The 18401-nt window shown below is 37.4% G+C and overlaps 2 protein-coding genes across 6 annotated transcripts; one reads left to right on the top strand and one right to left on the bottom strand.

The window, feature by feature from the left end:
- Nucleotides 1-550: 550 nt before the first annotated feature.
- atms (antimeros) lies at nt 551-6522 on the bottom strand. 2 transcript variants are annotated; one of them, XM_053760561.2, is made up of 11 exons: nt 6328-6522; nt 5881-6256; nt 5341-5630; nt 4844-5042; nt 4461-4643; nt 4045-4124; nt 3245-3442; nt 2556-2607; nt 2349-2519; nt 1254-1322; nt 551-654 (listed from the first exon to the last, which is right to left on the bottom strand). In XM_053760561.2, the coding sequence occupies exons 1-11, from the start codon at nt 6393-6395 to the stop codon at nt 598-600; spliced, it is 1743 nt and encodes a 580-aa protein (XP_053616536.1). In that variant the 5' UTR covers nt 6396-6522; the 3' UTR covers nt 551-597. The 2 variants fall into 2 exon arrangements, with proteins under 2 accessions (XP_053616536.1, XP_053616534.1); XM_053760559.2 differs by having other exon boundaries at nt 2349-2607.
- A 556-nt stretch (nt 6523-7078) lies between these two features.
- On the top strand, nt 7079-18212 carry LOC128678618 (nucleosome assembly protein 1-like 1-A). 4 transcript variants are annotated; one of them, XM_053760260.1, is made up of 9 exons: nt 7079-7290; nt 7649-7767; nt 11254-11461; nt 11910-12067; nt 12490-12620; nt 12798-12958; nt 13282-13470; nt 13774-13896; nt 17132-18212. In XM_053760260.1, exons 2-9 carry the CDS (start codon nt 7661-7663, stop codon nt 17252-17254), a joined length of 1200 nt encoding a protein of 399 aa, XP_053616235.1. In that variant the 5' UTR covers nt 7079-7290; nt 7649-7660; the 3' UTR covers nt 17255-18212. The 4 variants fall into 4 exon arrangements, with proteins under 4 accessions (XP_053616235.1, XP_053616237.1, XP_053616236.1 ...); XM_053760262.1 differs by having other exon boundaries at nt 7136-7290; nt 15632-18212; XM_053760261.2 differs by having other exon boundaries at nt 7282-7495.
- The last annotated feature ends 189 nt before the right edge of the window (nt 18213-18401 follow it).

The raw sequence follows: 18401 nt of genomic DNA, 5'->3' as shown, positions 1-18401 counted from the left end.
GGAGGGCCCTCCTTATTCTTGTTTACGCATTTGTCGAATAAAAAAAAAATTGACGACCTCGGTGGCGCAGTGGTAAAGTGCTTGCCCCTGAACCGAGAGGTCCCGGGTTCGATCCCCAGTCGGGTCATGATGGAAAATGATCTTTTTCTGATTGGCCCGGGTCTTGGATGTTTATCTATATATGTATTTGCTATAAAATTTAGTATCGTTGAGTTAGTATCCCATAACACAAGTCTCGAACTTACTTTGGGGCTATCTCAATCTGTGTAATTTGTCCTAATATATTTATTTATTCATTTAGTTTTAGACACTGGTCTGAAACCAAATGCGTATGCAGCACGTATGTGTAAATCCACAAATCCCAACTAATATTATAAATGCTAAACTTTATTACCTCGTCACGCACACGCATTATCACCTAGATCAATTATTATGAAATTTAGTACCCGGATAGAAAATAACCTGGAATAACACATAAGGTACTTTTTATCCCGAAATTCCCACGGGAGCAAGGCTCCCAGGCGCAGCTAGTAATAAATAAAGATCAGCGTTGTGTCATAATAATGTTTATTACTATCCTTAACAATTCGATAAAATCTAGTCGGAGCCACTGTGTCTTGAAGTCGCGCTGGACGCCGACCCACTCCTGGAGCCCTGGATTAGAAAAAGTACACTTAAAATCCATAAAGGTTTGATTACCAATTTAGGTTCTACTTCTAATTAAAATTTTCTGTATTTCCCTTAGAAACTTAAAAGTGGGAATACTTTTATTTTCTCCCTATTATTACATCATTTGATAGGTCGTCTAACAAATGAGTGTTCATAACTCATGATTTCATTTAGGGGTGGGTCCGTTTGTAAAATATTTTGAAAGATCAAAACTTTTTACTAATTGTGTGTTCCCCTCCTCGATCTAGTAAATGATATCTGGTATGGCCGGACACGTGACAAAATTCATCATAGTAGCAAAAACAATGATTCAATTGGAAAACTATTACTGCTATGTAAGGTACATACGTTAATGAATAATAGACGTTAGTCTCACAAAATCGAAAACAAATTTCATGTAAACATGTTAAAATCTCAGTCACAATCGTTATTTATTTTCATCGAAGCATACACGTGTAGGACATACTTTCGGAACCGTCATAGCGTGTAGTACGACACGCACTTGACCATAATTGGTCAAGTGCGTGTCGTATTTCCCTGCCTGCCTGCAATAGGGCTGTGTGTAAATGTGGCATAGAGCTCACCCGCCTGGAGCCGCTGCGGGACCTGTCGGAGGAGCCCCGCGACGAGGCAGGGGAACTCGCTTTGGAGCCCTAGAAATATAATAGAATAAGTTTATTCAAAAAACTACTGACACACACATAATAACAAAAAAAAAAAGATTTAAAAAAAAAAACTAAAAGTGGGTAAGTACAAAAAGTGATTATGGGTGTGTGCGCTGTAGTAATCTAAACAGACCACAACTCAGTGATGTTATTACTCTAGGAGCAATACACTGATTTTCAGTTGGAGCCTTTACTACTAAGTAGGTTCTGGTGCGAAACATTAGTGCAGTAATATAGTGCTTTAAAATATATACCTAATGAAATATATACTGGGATACTACTATACGATACTAGATAGATAGTTAAATAAATAAACTGTTTATTTGATTCTACAAACAATTTGAAATTAAGTTATTTGTAGACTATTTTCGTATTCTTTGTAGGGACGTTCGCGGGTGCACAATATTGCTTTTACACAACAAAAAAAATTGTCATCTACCCTGACAATTTTTTTTTTGTCACTATCGAGGGCCCTTATATTGTTCGAAACAATTGCTCAAAATAATGACAATTCTTTCAAAGGTATAACAAAAATAAATTAAACAACTAAACCTTCCTTCCTTCCTCAATCCGTGCAATAAGTTTTGAGTTTATCGCAGAGACAGACGCGGCAGAGGACCTTATTTATTTTATAATATAGAATATAATGCTTTTAAAATAGTAAACCTAACTAATATTACAAATGCGAAAGTAAGTTTGTTACCTCTTCACGCTCTATCTACTCAAGCAATCTTCTTGAAATTTTGCATACATGTAGTTTGAAGTATGGAGAAGGATATAGGGTACCTTTCATTCCGGAAAACGAACACGGGCGAAAGCCGCGGACAATAGCTAGTTCTTTATAAATGTTTCGTCAATTCAGAAAATTTTTATGCCGTCGGCGCGAGGACGGGACGATTTTAAAGAAATCTGAAATATAATTTATGACCCGAGATCTAACATACCAGGTGCGGAGGAGCTGCGGTCTACAACTAGTGTATTATACAACCATTTTTTTTCAATGATCTGTTTTACCTTCTCACTGCCCTTGGAACTGGCTTTAGACCCTCGACTGCTAGCTCTAGATCCCTTCCCGCTGCGGGAGCTGGCGCGGGAGCTGGCACGGGAGCTGGCACGGGAACCGGATTTAGACCGGGACCGGGACCGGGAACGGGAACGGGAACGGGACTGGGAACGGGAACGGGAACGGGAACGGGAACGGGAACGGGAACGGGACCGGGACCGGGACCGAGATGCGGATTTGGAGCGGGAGCGCGCCGAGCCCGAACGAGACCTGAGGAAAATATTACATAAATCATGTAATAAAATTAGATACTTTTTTCTGATATTCCACTGCGACGAACTGAAACATAGCAACTATTGTACTACTTTTGAGTTGATCAGATGCGAATGTTCTGCTAGTTATTTTTCATTCTTAACAGACCTACCATTTCTAATTGTCAAAAACATTAATATAAATATGGGTAGGATGTATGACTGTTAGTAGAAGTGATGTCATTTTTTGTGGACTAAAAAAGCGTTACAAATTTTGAAATGAATGAGGACAAAAAAAAATTCAAACCATATATATATTATACATGTGAAATTGGTTTGTCTTTGTTTCACATCAAAACAGAACATTGTATTGAGCTTAATTTTGGTGTGCAAATAGTTGAAGAGCCACACATTATTAAATTGTTTTTAAAAATATACATACTAATGTCATCAACACCAAAGTCTGCCTGTTCCGCTCTCACGACTAAACCGCTGGACTGATTTTGTTAAAATTTGGTATACATGCAGTTAAAGACCCAAATTCAAACATAGCTACTTTTTTTTTCAAAAATCAATCCCCAAATGTCTATAATGGGGGTGAAAATATATTGATAAAAAATATATATTTGTGAATAATATATATTTTTTAATATTACCTAGCCGATCCAGATCGCGCAGACCCAGACCTCGACCTGGACTTCCTAGACCCGGAGCCGGAGCGCGATCTACTCCTGGACTTGGACCTGGATTTAGATCTCGATCGCTCGCGAGACCCGGACCGAGACCTGTCCGAGCCTTTAGACTTGTCCGACCCGGCTGGAGACTTTGAGCCTGACTTTGAACGGGAACGAGACCTGAAATGTTTCCATGGTTTTGGTGAATTTGGCATCTTACATGACTTTGACGACTACCTACCGCCATCTGGTGGCAAATAGTAGTAAATAGTCGTAAAGGTCATGTCAGATGCATTTAAGCAACTTAATTAAAATCTCGACACCAGTGTTAGCTAACACTCGATAAGACAGAAGTGAATTTGGTGAATATAGTGATGAGCAGTGAAATAAGGAAACTCTAAAAAATATTATCTACCTACTACAAATGTAAAAAACAACTACAAAAAAGCGAGAACTTAACTTTTAATATAAAATCTTTTCATTGGATTGTCTTCACTTGTCTGGTAATGTGTCTTTCTTCTTACCACTTGAATTAAATTAAAATAACTGTAAATTAATCTCAATTCCACCAATAAGCCTAGCGCGTGTAACGCAATAGAGACCAAATCAAGGGGTGTGACTTTTGGAAAATAAAATTAATCAATGTCTTTCACATTTTGTGACAACCCTGACTGCATAGTCGACGTGGGCAGCTGTTTCGCTTCTAGTAAGGCCGTTGAACAACTATAAATCTCATTAAACTGCGATAATAATGTTTAAAATCTTATTTAATTTTCACTCACCTTTCCTTATCATTGTTTTGCTCCTGTTTATCTTCTTCTTCTTCTTCGTCGTCATCTTCTTCCTCTTCCTCGTCTTCCTCCTGAGGACAAAAAAGTATGTAAATATTTTTTCCTCTGTCTACTTTTACTGGTAACTTTCATTAGGTTTTGTTAAAGTATGTATTTACGTAAATACAGAACTTGCTGCTCAATGTAAAGACAAAATCTAACTATGCGCACGCGCAGCGACCCCTTCTTTAAACTTCTAATAATATATATACAAGCTGAATGACTGAGCTTCATCTGGATTGTAATATTTGAATATTGTTCATGTAAAATATGAAATTAAACATTATAAAAGACTAAATTTATTTTAAATTACATTGTATTTTTCAAAAAGCTACAAACTACTGGCGTAGGCGACCCTGCGGTATTACCTGTGGCGGTTCCAGCTGTTTCTCCCGCAGCCTCAGCATGCGGTGCTCGGGTCCGCTGAGGGGTCTGTGGGTCACCACGAGTCTAGTGAGCGCCTGCGCGGCGACACCTGCGCGTGCGCGGCGCTTGGACAGCCGCACGCGCGTCTCCAGTTCGTTGTAGTACACACAGTGGTTGCGGACCACCTAAAAGTTAGCGAAGATAGAAATGTATTTATGTATTTTAAGGAAAGTGAATGATTATCAATCATATATCAGATAACTATTAAGATTATAATAATCTTTAATATCAACCACCATTTTAGAGTGAATTTATAATTAGAAATAGAAAATACTTAAAAAATCAAAAAGGATTAAATATTCAATCATTAAAACAAAAATCTTACCAGAAAATAGTTCTCCTCGTAACCCTTAGAAGCCTTACTCTTTACGTTCCAGTTGTACTCTCTAGCCATCTTATACTCGTACGTGTCTCCGTCCATGTACGGTATGTTCTCTACGATGTCGCGACGCCGCTTCTGTATGGTGTCCTCGGTAGGCAGGCAGTATGCCACAAACTGTTCACCACTCTCGTCCATCACACCTCTGGAAAGTAGATTTTTATTTGATATTTTTAAAGGTAAAGTTCTATACACTCCATTCTCCATCTATACACTACCTCTCCTCACACAACTCTACTGCATGAGATTTCTTTTGAAATATGTACAAAGTTTTATTATATGCAGTTTCCTGTGATATTCACAGTGTACATAAAAATGGTATGATGTACATAAACATGAGACTGGCTCTGGACCAGAGGAACTGGTTGCGAAAAAAGGGAGGCCTGTTACCCAGACGTGGGTTGATGTAGGAAAATGTTGAAGACATCAACATATAATCTTACCGAATCATAGCTTGAGACATAGCCTCAATCTGTCCAGCAATATTTTTATCCGATGGAGCAGGATCTGAGTCGAATATGACCTGGGCGCATGGGTACTTCCACATGTCAAAGTCTGGGTACACTGGCATGACCTCCACTGGTGTGACTCCTGGTTTGCTGTAGTGCTTCTCAATCGGCTTCTTGTTGTCTTCAAATGTCTTCTCAATAGCCTTAATCTGACTCTCGCGGTCCATGTACAGGGTTTCTTCACTAAATATCTTCTTGACATTGTAACCCACTTTGGCTTCAACCTATAACATAATTTGTTGAGTACTTAACTGTGTTGTTTTGTGTTCATGTGATTATGGATATAAAACAAAGTTGGGAGATGGACTCAACAGTCACTACACTATGTTCTGAGAAGGTATTAAACCAAAAAGGATACATTTTGTTGCAACAAAATTTAGATCAGATCAGCAGATGCACAGGAATTGTATCATTTAACTATTGTTGTCTGGTGTTCCCACATACAAGGCTTATAGATATGTATAAAATAATTACCTTCTCCATAGACTGAGGCTGGAACCTAGTTTGTTCTGTAGAGATGTACTCCGAGCGACGCAGCCACGAGACATTTTTAGCATGATGGCGAGATCTTTTCGAATCCTGTGGCGTCAACACGTCATCTTCCAATAACTTCTCATCTGCGGGATCCAACACCGCATTTCCATCTCCCTGATATATATCTCGATTTATCAAGTCTATGTGTACACCAAGATCGTGTTCAGTGAGGACTTCATAGCGATAATTCTTCTCCAAAGATGTAGGATTGTATTGTATGAAACGCGTGGAAGGAAAAGGATATGTAATGAATTTCAAATCGAATGGAATGTCTGGTAATGTGTTGCAGTATTTAACGCGTGTTACGAGTTCAGATCTGCAAAATAAGATTGGTTTCTTAGCAAAGAAATACCGCTTTGCGATGAAAAGCTATTGGTATTTACTTACCTTCTCTCCCCGGTCCGTTGGGGACGTTTATCGCGTTCAGGTTCATTAGTTTGCACTGTTGGAGGCATATTTAGTTGATGATTACACTATTGCTATTTACACAACAAACGCCGCATTACCTAAATAAATTAAATTATCATTTTTCATCACACTGTTCATCCGCCATACACAACACAGACAAGAAAGTTTTCGTTACATTACGATTCCAATGACAAGTCACGCTGTCAGATTGACATTGATTTTTTTAAAGTTTTGTTTTTGTCAATTAACCATAAACAATTAACGCCCTATACGCTTTGTAATTTGGCTTGTACTACCTACTAATTCAACACTGTTCACTCTGGGATCTCTGTTATTATTTACCAATTACAACAAGTTGCTTCATAACCACAAAGATGTACCCACAACGTTAACTAAGTTATACAGATGCACAATAGCACAAGAGGGTTGGTTCTTCTACACAACATCTACTCAACGGATTATGTTGAACAGTTTAGGCATTAATTTTGATCTATGGGTTGATCTATTAGGTTTACAATTTCTTTCAGCTGAGAAAAACACGATCTAAAGATGTGACCATTTATGTTGCATAGTTTTGTAATTATAAAAGGGAATCAAGGCATATGGGCTACTTCTCAGAAATCTAAAATAACTAAAACACATTTTATGGAACCTTTGGTGCACAACACGAGTGTCCATCTCGCACTTGTAGGTACAAAGTGCTAGTGGGATATGTCGCCGGTGGCAGTTTCATTTTGATATTTCTTACATTCAGATCATTTTCTATAGTCGGGTAAAGAAAAGGGGACAGTGCATTTTTTTTTTCATATTGTCTATGGAAATCTTAATTTCCTTCCGGAAATTCAGCCAGTTTGATCGTTCACAAAAGTCAGTTCGTTCATTCGTATAGGTCATTGGCTCAAATCGTCGCCATCTTTTCTCCTAATTTTTGTCGGCATTGAGGTATGTAAAATTATAAATATCTCGTTAAATATATGGTTTTGTGCAAGAAGAAGAGTGTGGCTGTTTAGTTAATAGTATAAGTAATTGAAAATACTATTGCAATCGTTTAAACTTTTGTGATTTTGCTAAAAGATTGGTCGACCATGTGGTCGGCTGAAGCCTATTAGCGGTGTACTACGCATTATGTTTTACAGTAAAAATCGTGGTAAATAAGTGGTGTCTGTCGCTTATAATCATATATTCGAAGAATTTTAATTAATGCTTGATGTGTCATATCCTGAACTTAAATTTTAAAAGTAAGCCGGTATGTGACCAACGTGGCGCGAACATCATAACGTTTTTTTATTAATTGTTTTAGAATCAAGTGAAGATGGGTACCGTAGAGCGTTCTGGTGACGACCACACTTCCGAGGTGGAGTCCGGAGAAGAGGAAGAGATGGTTGGCGGCGGTGAATTGGCCCAACACCTGATGAAGAGGTAAGACTGCGGCTCACTGCTCACTGTCTTTATAGGTTAGCTGCGCTCTTGTTCTGTTTTACTACAGGAACAAAGTAGATAAAACTTTCATTGTGATATTTTCAAAATAGCTGTAAAACTAAATGTACCTACATATTGTTAGCTACTTATTTAAATTTTTGAATCTATGCTATATTATTGGTAGGTAATAAGTGATAACTTTTTCTCTTCTCACTCATTAAAAATTGTCTGTTTACATATAGAAACTTATAAACTTATAGGTTTTTAAACCTATTAATGTTGTCACATCAATTTTTGTTGTGTGCTCAGAGTATATAGTTATTAAATACCTATGTAGGTAAGTCCACTATTAGTCTAGGTATACAGTCCACCATGTAAAATTACCTCACATGGACAAAAGATCCATGCGACGTAACTTTATTCAACATAAAGATGAGTTTGATGTTGTATAGACTGATCCTATATAATAAAATGTCTGATGTATGTATTTTAGTGATTTTTCCTAAACATTTCCATGACACTGTATGATTCATACTTAATAGGTTTTTATTCACATTAGCACATTGTAAAATAAAAAAGTATACTGAAATTATTCTTTAAAATCTTTCAGATTAATTTAAGAATTGCTTGAGAAGGGTTAAACTTCATACTTTGGTTTAAAACTGCATGGTGGGTTCATATTGTGTCAATTAGATCACATGTGCCTAATTCTTTGATGGTGAGTCATCTGGAGCAATAAAGACTCGTCCGAAATAATGACTAATTTTCCCTCCCGTGTGTAATAATTCCAAGCAAGTTTCTAACTGTAGCATTACTGGTAGTTTTTTTGCCCACTTTTTAAAATATTATCTTAAATAAATAATATTTATCCTCAAGGAGTTAATGTGTTGTTATAGTATAACTAAAAAAACTCAAATTTCATTATTTACAATTTTTGTTTCTAGATCAGTTCTTGTAAGTACTAATAATGTCTCGTTTTGTAAGATAGTTTTCCTACGTCACTCTATTCATTCATAATTAAATCGTCTCCATGTCGTTAAAATATTGCATTGTTATCCAATTTACATATGAATGCCCAGCTTCTTTACGTTTTGTAATCTGGAAAGTGGGTCAGATACGTGTAACTGCCAAGATTTGATTACAGACAGAGGGACAGAGAAAGACAAAATGGATGAATAGGTAGAGTGAGTGTGATTTCCTCACTTGAAGGACTGCTCCATTTTCTCCGGTGTGTGTCAACTAGTATATAGGGATAAAGAAACTTGACAGTTGACAGGCAATACCAACAGCAGCAGCATTCGTAAAGAGGGTTGACGTGAGGCAGGCGTAAAATCAGCCGAATCTTCAAAAATTTAGGGCTTATTTTTTACGCGGATGCAGTACGGGGCGTCGTTAGAGCCAAGAATGAGAATGAGGGAAAAAACCTACATTCTATTCAAACACACCATGATTTAGTCTTACTTAAATATGTATAATTATCTCCAGTCCATTAATGTTATCAAGAAGTAAAAAATATACTAAAAAATGGCATCAAACAAAAAATAAAACGCATTGTAATCATAGTTCAATGAACTATCGACTCATTCCGCTCCACATGATCAATAGTCGGTTTAATCACATAGCAACTCTATAAAATCGCGGCTACACATACCTAGCTACTCTTGAGCAGTCAATAAGTAGGTAGTCATGATAAAAAACTCCATTGCAACATTTCTTTAGCTAAAGTAGGTATAGGTACCAAGTTTCATGTCGAAAAATCACATTAGATTTCCATTTGAAAATCAAAAAAGAAATAAAAACCAATGTGGAATAATTATGCCATTTACATACTTTAAACATTTTTCAAAATGGAAATAATGCGAAAAGCATATTCTGTGACATAAAAAAATTAATTTGCGATCGTTCATTCATGTCGGCATCTGTCGCTTTCGTGAGTTCGCCGATAATCCGATCAAGTATGTATAGGTAGGTATATCAGTCATACTCTTGATCAATATGGCAACTTTGGTCGGCAATTTCAATCAAAATTATAAAATGCGAAAGTATGTCTGTCTATCAAGCTTTAACGGCTAAAGCGCTGGGCCAATTTTGATGAAAGGAATGGATATGATTAATGACCCGGGGTCAAACATAGGCTACCGCGAAGCTGCGTGCAGGCAACTGCTAGTTCTATTATTATAAAATGAAATCTTGATAGCGTAACGTTGTTTACGTTACGCTATCTTGGATAACGGTCCAATATCTTGGAATTGCTAAAAATAATTTAAATGTGTGCACATCATGAAATGTGAAACATCACGTCTCAACCTATACCTATTTGCTTTTTTCATTTCACTAAATCAAAAATTGTTGGCTAGTGAATATAATTTCTCACGGTATGTTAAATGGAGTTATGCGTGTGATAAATGATTTCTCGCTCATATTTATTGTTTTAGCACGAATGGAAAAAACAACCTCAAATTGTCTCGTCTATCAGAATAGATGCATGTACATGCACGCACATTAACGCTTACACCTTAGGATCTGTTGCCTCTTGCATAAAATCGGTTATGTGCATGTATGTCTGTTAATTTAAAAAACCTACTAGATTGGTACTACATGTAAAATAATGGTAATAATGTTATAAAAAATCTTAAGTTGTAACATTTTTTTTTATTAAATGTAAAACAAGATTTTGTTCAATAGTAAAACTATATTTCCTTATAAACTAAAACTCTGAAAAGTTGATTTTAAAAACCTGCTAAAACACTTTTTATGGCTTGTTTGTGACGCCATAGAAAATGGCAATATTTCAGTGAGGTTACTTCTTGAACTTGACGAAAACGAACACTTAAAAAATATTGTTGCTACATCATCGTCGCTCACAATGAATACTTGGCATTGGTACTTCTATTGTGGAAAATGATTCACCAAGGGAATGGTTACTTAAGACTCATTTGCAATTAAAATGTGTGACTTATCTTCTATGACTTGTGTATGCGATTTTATCTGAAGAATATCTATTAATGTCATCAGTTATGATAAGGAATGATATTATTTCATTATTTTGGATAAGTATGAAAATATAGAAAACGAAACCATCGGCCAGAATGAATTGATTTTAAAAAGACAATTTGCCGTACAGGAAATTCGACCGAATTAAAAAGAAAATTACCAACCAGAAAAAATTAAAAGCTTTGCAAATCTTGCGACCCATAAGATTTATCCATTGTTTAGGTCCAGCTTTCATACGAACCGAAATTCTGCCCCAGATTCTGCTTTGGCTCAGAATGTATAAATTGGGCTTAGGAATAATATCCCTAATAAGAAAAGCCGCAAGCATAAATTAGTTATATTCAAGATTGTGTGATATTTAAAAAAAAAACTTGCAACAATCCGTATGGGATAAATGGGTTTCAGCTAGTATTCGTTCATGTTAGGGTTTTCCATGTTTCACCACTTCATAAAAAAGTAAGATAAGTCTACAACCTGACATTTTGTCAACAGTGGCATAACCCGCAACGAGATGTTGGCGGCGATCACGAACCGCATCCACGCGGAGGCCATGGCGTCGCTGCCGCCGAACGTTCGCCGGCGAATCCGCGCGCTCCGCACACTGCAGAAGGAGTTCGTCGACATCGAGGCCAAGTTCTACAGCGAAGTGCATGCGCTTGAGTGCAAGTACGAGAAGCTGTACAAGCCACTGTTTGAAAAGGTGAGATAGTTTTACAAGCCCTATTGAAATAAACCCTATTTAGTAATAATTTAAACCACTCACCAGGTTTCCGATTTCTTTTAACAAAATGAATGTGTTAATGTCCAGTTTTTGATTTAACACTGAATTGCTGAATCCTATTCTATGCTTATGAATGGATTCTGTGTTCTTAACTTTGGTGCCAGGGGACTGGCATTTCTTTTCTGAAAGGATATGAAAGTTTGGAAATGTTGAAAGTGTCCACCTTTAAATGTTGCACAGTTAGTCTAATAATTTAGCAAGAATTGTACTACTTGGGGCAATGTTCCCCAGAGTGGGAGAATCAATCATCTAGTGCCTACGCTGGAGTTCCCATCTAGTAAATATTAATTATACTGATGTAGTAGCCAATGGTGAAGAAATAAATCAATAATAATAAAATAATAACCCATGCGATTTTCCTCATCAGCGCGCCCAAATCGTAGCCGGTGGTTACGAGCCCACAGACGACGAGTGCCTGAACCCCTGGCGGGACGAGAATGAAGAAGAGGAACTAGCGCGCGCGGTCCAGAGTACCGCCATCACTGACGGCTCCGAGAAGAAGGAAGGCGAGGAGAAGCCAGCCGAGTGAGTTTCACTTTCAAAATTTTTATTTTATTCAACTAAGGATGATATACATCAGTATATCATCTCAATTTGAACAAGTCATAAATTGCCTTCAATGATATCATTTGAAGTAAATTTATAACTTATTGAAGTGATAATTTCAAATTAAGGTTACCGCCGGGTTTTCCTCAGAGGTCAATTAACAAGTGTGGATCTTATAGCTTAGTTTGCATTTATACTGGCAGGACATTCTGAAAAATTAAACTATACAGTGTCAACAACAATATTGGTATAATTGTGAATTAAAATGATGACAATCAACACCATTTAACTGAGAATCATGATTGATTTGTTTAACATGCATCACCAACTGAAGCAAATATAACAATTGACCTCCATTCTCGTCCTCTATCCGTTATAAACTTTATTAAATAATGTTCCAGGCCTACAATGGACCCGAATGTGAAGGGAGTTCCAGACTTCTGGTACACCATATTCAGGAATGTGTCGATGCTGTGTGAGATGATGCAGGAACATGACGAGCCCATCCTCAAGTGCTTGCAGGATATTAAAGGTAATTAGTATTATTATTTCCTGGTTGGGGTTTTCCTAGTACACTAACTGAAATGATGACATATTATTATCACCAAGAACTGAATGTCGTGACAGATAATTTAAACTGATATTCCACAACCATCCCAAATCACCAAAATATAAACAACGAAAATCTGACACTTTATTTCTATTGCAGTGCAAATGCATGACGACCCGATCGGATTCACGCTGGAATTCCACTTCGCGCCAAACGAATACTTCACAAACACAATCCTCACCAAGGAGTACTCAATGAAATGCAAGCCAGATGAGGAGAACCCTTTGGACTTTGAGGGACCCGAAATATATTCTTGCAAGGTATGTAAAGCGGTGGTGGTGGTTCAAACAGATGGGAATCTGTAAACCAAAATTCTGCCCCAGGTTCTGCTTTGGCTCAGAATGTATAAATTGGGCTTAGGAATAATATCCTTAATAAGAAAATCCGCAGACATAAATTAGTTATATTCAATATTGTGTGATATTTAAAAAAAACCTGCAACAACAAATGATGACAATCAACACCAATCAACTGAAAATCATGATTGATTTGTTTAACATGCATCACCAACTGAAGCTTAACCCTCAAGCAATTTACTAAAATCATATGCACTAGACATGTACTAAAACAAATTATCTTTCAGGGCTGCGAAATCAACTGGAAGAAGGGGAAAAATGTGACAGTGAAAACAATAAAGAAGAAACAGAAGCACAAGTCGCGAGGCTCTGTCCGCACCGTCACGAAGTCAGTCCAGGCGGATTCCTTCTTCAATTTCTTCACGCCGCCCACCATGCCTGATGACCCCAACTCTACCTTGGCTTCGGACGTTCAGGTATGTTAATATTTTTTCATTCCTCATCCTTAAGTCCTAGTCAGTAACGAAGAGCCCAAACGGCCCAGAGATTTTTTCTTTTTTGTTGAAATATTACTGACATAGAAATAAACAGCCAGTGTAATTTTAAAAAAATAACGGGCCTGTGTGTTCCATATTTAAAATTTTAAAAAGCAACCTTTATAAGAGCAATAAAACAACTGAATCTCAATCTATCTGAGCGTGTTCCCGGTTACTTCAGCCGTTGAGCGTCTGAGCCCAGGGTATACAAGAAGTGGATCTCATAACGGTGTTATATTCCAGGCGCTGCTGACGGCGGACTTCGAGATCGGGCACTACATCCGCGAGCGAGTGGTGTCGCGCGCCGTGCTGCTGTACACCGGCGAGGGGCTCGACGACGACGACGACGACGACTTCGAGGAGGAGGTCGGTGTACATCACGACACTACACTCAACGGCCCACGCTCGCTTGTAGCGCGGGCCCGGTAGACACAAACACAAACGGGCACTACACACCGAGAACCGCAGACATATATTTGTGAACACAGGCACATTTATTTGCCCGCGCTGGGAATTGAACCGGGTGCTCCGGATCAGAGATCAGGGAATCGAACGCCACGTTTAGCTGTATAGTGCGCTTATTGCTGGCATTTAGATTAAAAACAGGTTAGGTAGGTAGCTGGTTGCTAAACGCTAGCCTATATGAAGAATCTCCAGGTTATAGCCCTTTGATTGATTTTACAATCTTTGTTAAGAAGCAGCTGAAACATTATATTTTGCTCCCAGACCAGCATAGTAGACAAAAAACTAAAGATCGTATATTTCACAACATGCAGTATTGATGTGCGTGCTTTAAATTTTGCAGAATTGGATGTGATTTTCCGTCCGACTGCCTGTCGGACGTAAATTCTCTTTAAGAATGCAATTGTCGCCTATCAGTTGTAAATATTTGAGGAGTTATGATTTCCACGGGTATAATGGTCCTATTCCATATCTCGGCCCTGCTTATGTATAAAAGTCATTCAAAAATCTATAAAACATATTTCAAATATTAAATAGGCGTTAAGACGTTATCTATTCTATACATCAGCCAAGATGGCTAATATACATACATTGCTTCGTTTTATCCTGCGTGAATTAAAAAATAAGCAGTTTATATAAGATTAACTTTAAAATTATATCCTGAAATTTTAATCAACAATATAGCACTTTTAGCATGTATTACACAGCCTTGGGTGTGCGGTTACGAAATTTTATTGATAAGTCGTAGTGAATTCTACAGCCATCTAGCGTTCTAGAGTAGTAATGTCTGCATGGTAGAACCCTGTGGTAGAACTTGCTTGCTTAGTAATGTGTGATTGAGTTGCCCAATCCCTTCCCCAAGGTCTCAGACGGAGGTACAGTATTTTGACGATGGCTGAGCTTTGAGTCTGTGTAGGTAGCAATTTTTATTTGCGTATTAATCATTATTTACTCGTTGAAATTAAGTGTATATTGAAAACTTTCGGCTGCGTACGATTGTGATTTTGAATCGGGGCGATCTCTGATTTGATTTGCCAAATGATCGCTTCCGCTGAAAGAATACTCTTGTCGTTGAAGGTTGAATTTCGAAATAGTTTGAGAAGTGACCGCGTTGCGAACAATTTCTATAGAAAGCTTCTCTATTTTGCACTTCATACTTTTTAAAGACGAGATTATTATTTGCAAAAGCACGAGTTTACATTTTTTACAATGTGGTGTTAAAACGAGGGATCGACTATGATGCAGACTATGGCCTGGACCATCATAGAGTCAGAAATAATATAAAATATATTACGTTTAGGAAACATACTAGTTACGGCTGTTGTTGTTCATGTTCATCAAATATTGAAATTTATCTTCTCTTTATAAAAGTTATAGTTTTCAATGAAATTTAGCACATGTGTAGAATAAAGCCTGGAATTACACAGAGTATATTCCAAATCTCATGAACAGCGCCCCGCCCGATAAGGACAAAAAACTGTCAATATGACAACTGTCAATATGTCAATATTAATGGCAATACAGTTGCCTATACAAACACAAAGCTCAGTCTCCCTCCTCTCCCTCCCCCTAGCTTGGTCATACAGTATCGTCGTCTGGCCGCGGGGACAGCAACCAACAGCGGTGTGTTTGGTTTCAGGAGGATTCGTACTCCGACGAAGACTCCGGCACAGAGGAGGTTTCGGACGCGGACGATTGATGCCCACTCGCTCCACTGATCTAGCGTTTTTACTCTGTAAAGTTGTCTCGTACGCTCGCGGTTCGCCGTGCATAGCCTCCTAACGGGCGTTCCTATCTGTGTCACATTTGGATATCGCTATCCATCAAGTATATTAAATAACATCGACAAGGCCTCTTTCGAGTTATTTAATATGCTTAAGACATAATGGGAACCGAGCCCTTTATATTTGACGCGTAATTTTTTATCGAAATTTAACCAAATATTTTTTGATTTTTCTATACGATATATAAGAAATACTCCTGCGACACATCGGATTTTTTAAATTAGTACATGTGCTAGCATTTTTGTTTTTATAACGCGCTTTTTCAAAGACGAAGAATTTCAAGTGAATGTTGGAAAATAATTGCAAATGAGATTTATCTATTAGTAAAATTATATGGCTAATGAAATATTTTGTCAAAACATGACAATTATCATGTTTGTGACATCTCATTCTTCGTCTTTAAAAAATAGTTTAAACAATTCTATGCATGGTTTATCTCCGGTTCAGATAAATATGTTTTAGAAAGCCAATTGTGCTGAAGCGAGCCCAACTTAGATTTAGAGCGAGAAGCGTATAAGGTGCCTTCTTAATGATTAATGTATAAATAATGCATGTCACTTGTTATGTCTGTTACGTTACCTATACTGCATTTCTAGTTATACAATTTCACGTTTTTATTTATTATACAGTAATTATAGTATTTTTGTTTACGAATTTTACTTGTTCGTTTGTGTACTTTGAAATTCCATGTGATATTATTATTCTCTAAGGCTATTGATGTATGTGTCCAAATTAATGTGTTGTCATTCCACTGAGCTCTTAGCAGCCAACGTTATAGACGCCGGCCATCTCGTTAGTGAATCTCTTGTTATAGTGCCAAACCGCATTTTATATTCATCACTACATCGCAACTGTGATCTTATTCGGAATGTATTAAGTAATAACTTGACAATAGCTATGTCGGAGTATAGATGTATATTTTTTATTTATATAACTTTCTATTGAAGTTAGCATAATACGGTCAATGTTTGCAGCTCTCGTCATACTACTGGTTATGGCTTACGTTTTGGCATGTTGTCACTACGATGACATTAAATTGTATTGCTTTATATACGAGTCTTTTATTTTTGTATCCCGGTTTGCATGATTAGTTGTGCGAGTTTGCGGAATGCAGATGGTTGCAGAATTCACGTTATTATCGATAAGGTAATATTTTTGTGTCGTTTAATTAATGCCAATTGTTATAGCTGCTAAAACCCTCGAGGTCTAAAAAACCTGTTTTGCTTTACGTCGAAATTTACCAATACGCCGTTTAGATTTCGAGGACATTGACGCAATAAATGAAAATCTATTGCTTCAAAAGTAGCACGTGTTTAATATATATGTGTTAAATTTAGCATTGGTTAATTTAACAGGAGGAGGAAGAATGTTCGAGCGAAGAAAGCGAAGATGATGAACCTGCGCCGCGGAGACGCGGGAACAAACGCGCAGTGAAGGGCAGTGGCCAGGACAACCCCGCCGAATGCAAACACCAGTAGCGCCCTCTAGCGCACGAACGGTCCAAACGCACTTCTTAGCTGTAAAGATTCGCGTGGTGCTGTAACGATATGTAATTTATTTTATACGAGTTTTTTTAACACCAGTCTCTCAACAGCTTTGGATCATGAAATATAGCAGTGACCAAAATTTATAAATTTACTTGTGGACAATCGAGATTGTTTTAATTCTATTTCAGTGATTGTAGTATTGTGAAAAGGCTGGTGAGTAAAAAGTAAAAAGTTCTGTATATTATAATAACCGCCGCCGTTGTCTGGTTGAGGTATTTTGAAACTCTGATGCAGAGCTCTTTAATTTTATAGTAACGTTTCAATTATAGTCGACGCGATTCTGTGATTGTTGCAGCCATAGTTGCGCAAGTTGCCTTGTGTAAAATAGGTAGTGGATGCTCTTTTGTTAAGTGAAATATTTCGTTGAAGTTTCGACTGAAAAGCCTCGCAGTAGCTTCTGAATATTTCCACATTCCTTGATGTAACTTGTATGGAATGTATTGTTAAGTTTCCGCCTCATGTCGTTTATTTTCCCAATTTTACTTGCAAAGTAATGGCGTCGAGGCATGTTAGTTGCTAGGTTCCAAGGAATAGTTAGTACCATTAACGGTCTATAAGACGGTATTGTTTTTAATGTTTACGTCCGATGTTATATGTCCCCAATCCAATATAATGCTAAATAGATAGTTAACAATTTACTATTCGGTATTAAAATATCAATTTAGTAGAATAAAAAATTCCGTGGAATGTGTATGGTTATTTGGTGTGCAGGTTTCAATGTGATTTCAACGCTTATTTTTATATCCAAAGTGACATCAGATCCATAAGGTTGTCTTCGAGCGGCAGAGCCCATTGTTGTGTAAGAACATTGGTGTCGCGTAAAGCTGCAATGCGTATACCAGCTTTAGAATATTTGTACACATCTTTTTAAATAAATTTAATAATTCAACTTCATTTCTTTTATTTCATGGGGTTTTGAATGAGTAAAGAAGAATGAATGAATCTTTTCCTAACATAGGTAATAAGGTTCTATTTAAGATTTTTACGAGGGCAGCATCCTGCATCACTAGTCACACCACAACGCTTGATGGCGCACGATAACTAAAATCGAAAACCAATTTTCTAATCAAACGTAAAC

The sequence above is a fragment of the Plodia interpunctella genome, chromosome 20 (assembly GCF_027563975.2).
Source record: "Plodia interpunctella isolate USDA-ARS_2022_Savannah chromosome 20, ilPloInte3.2, whole genome shotgun sequence".
NCBI lineage: Eukaryota > Metazoa > Arthropoda > Insecta > Lepidoptera > Pyralidae > Plodia > Plodia interpunctella.
This window is presented reverse-complemented; position numbering and strand designations above follow the sequence as displayed.

Coding starts and splice junctions, on each gene's coding strand:
- LOC128678618 (XM_053760260.1), top strand. CDS start 7,661: ATGGGTACCGTAGAGCGTTCTGGTGACGACCACACTTCCGAGGTGGAG. Junction 7,768..11,253: donor GCCCAACACCTGATGAAGAG/GTAAGACTGCGG, acceptor TTTTGTCAACAG/TGGCATAACCCGCAACGAGA. Junction 11,462..11,909: donor ACAAGCCACTGTTTGAAAAG/GTGAGATAGTTT, acceptor TTTCCTCATCAG/CGCGCCCAAATCGTAGCCGG.
- atms (XM_053760559.2), bottom strand. CDS start 6,395: ATGCCTCCAACAGTGCAAACTAATGAACCTGAACGCGATAAACGTCCC. Junction 5,631..5,880: donor AGCCTCAGTCTATGGAGAAG/GTAATTATTTTA, acceptor ATTATGTTATAG/GTTGAAGCCAAAGTGGGTTA. Junction 1,323..2,348: donor GTTCCAAGGGCAGTGAGAAG/GTAAAACAGATC, acceptor TTATATTTCTAG/GGCTCCAAAGCGAGTTCCCC.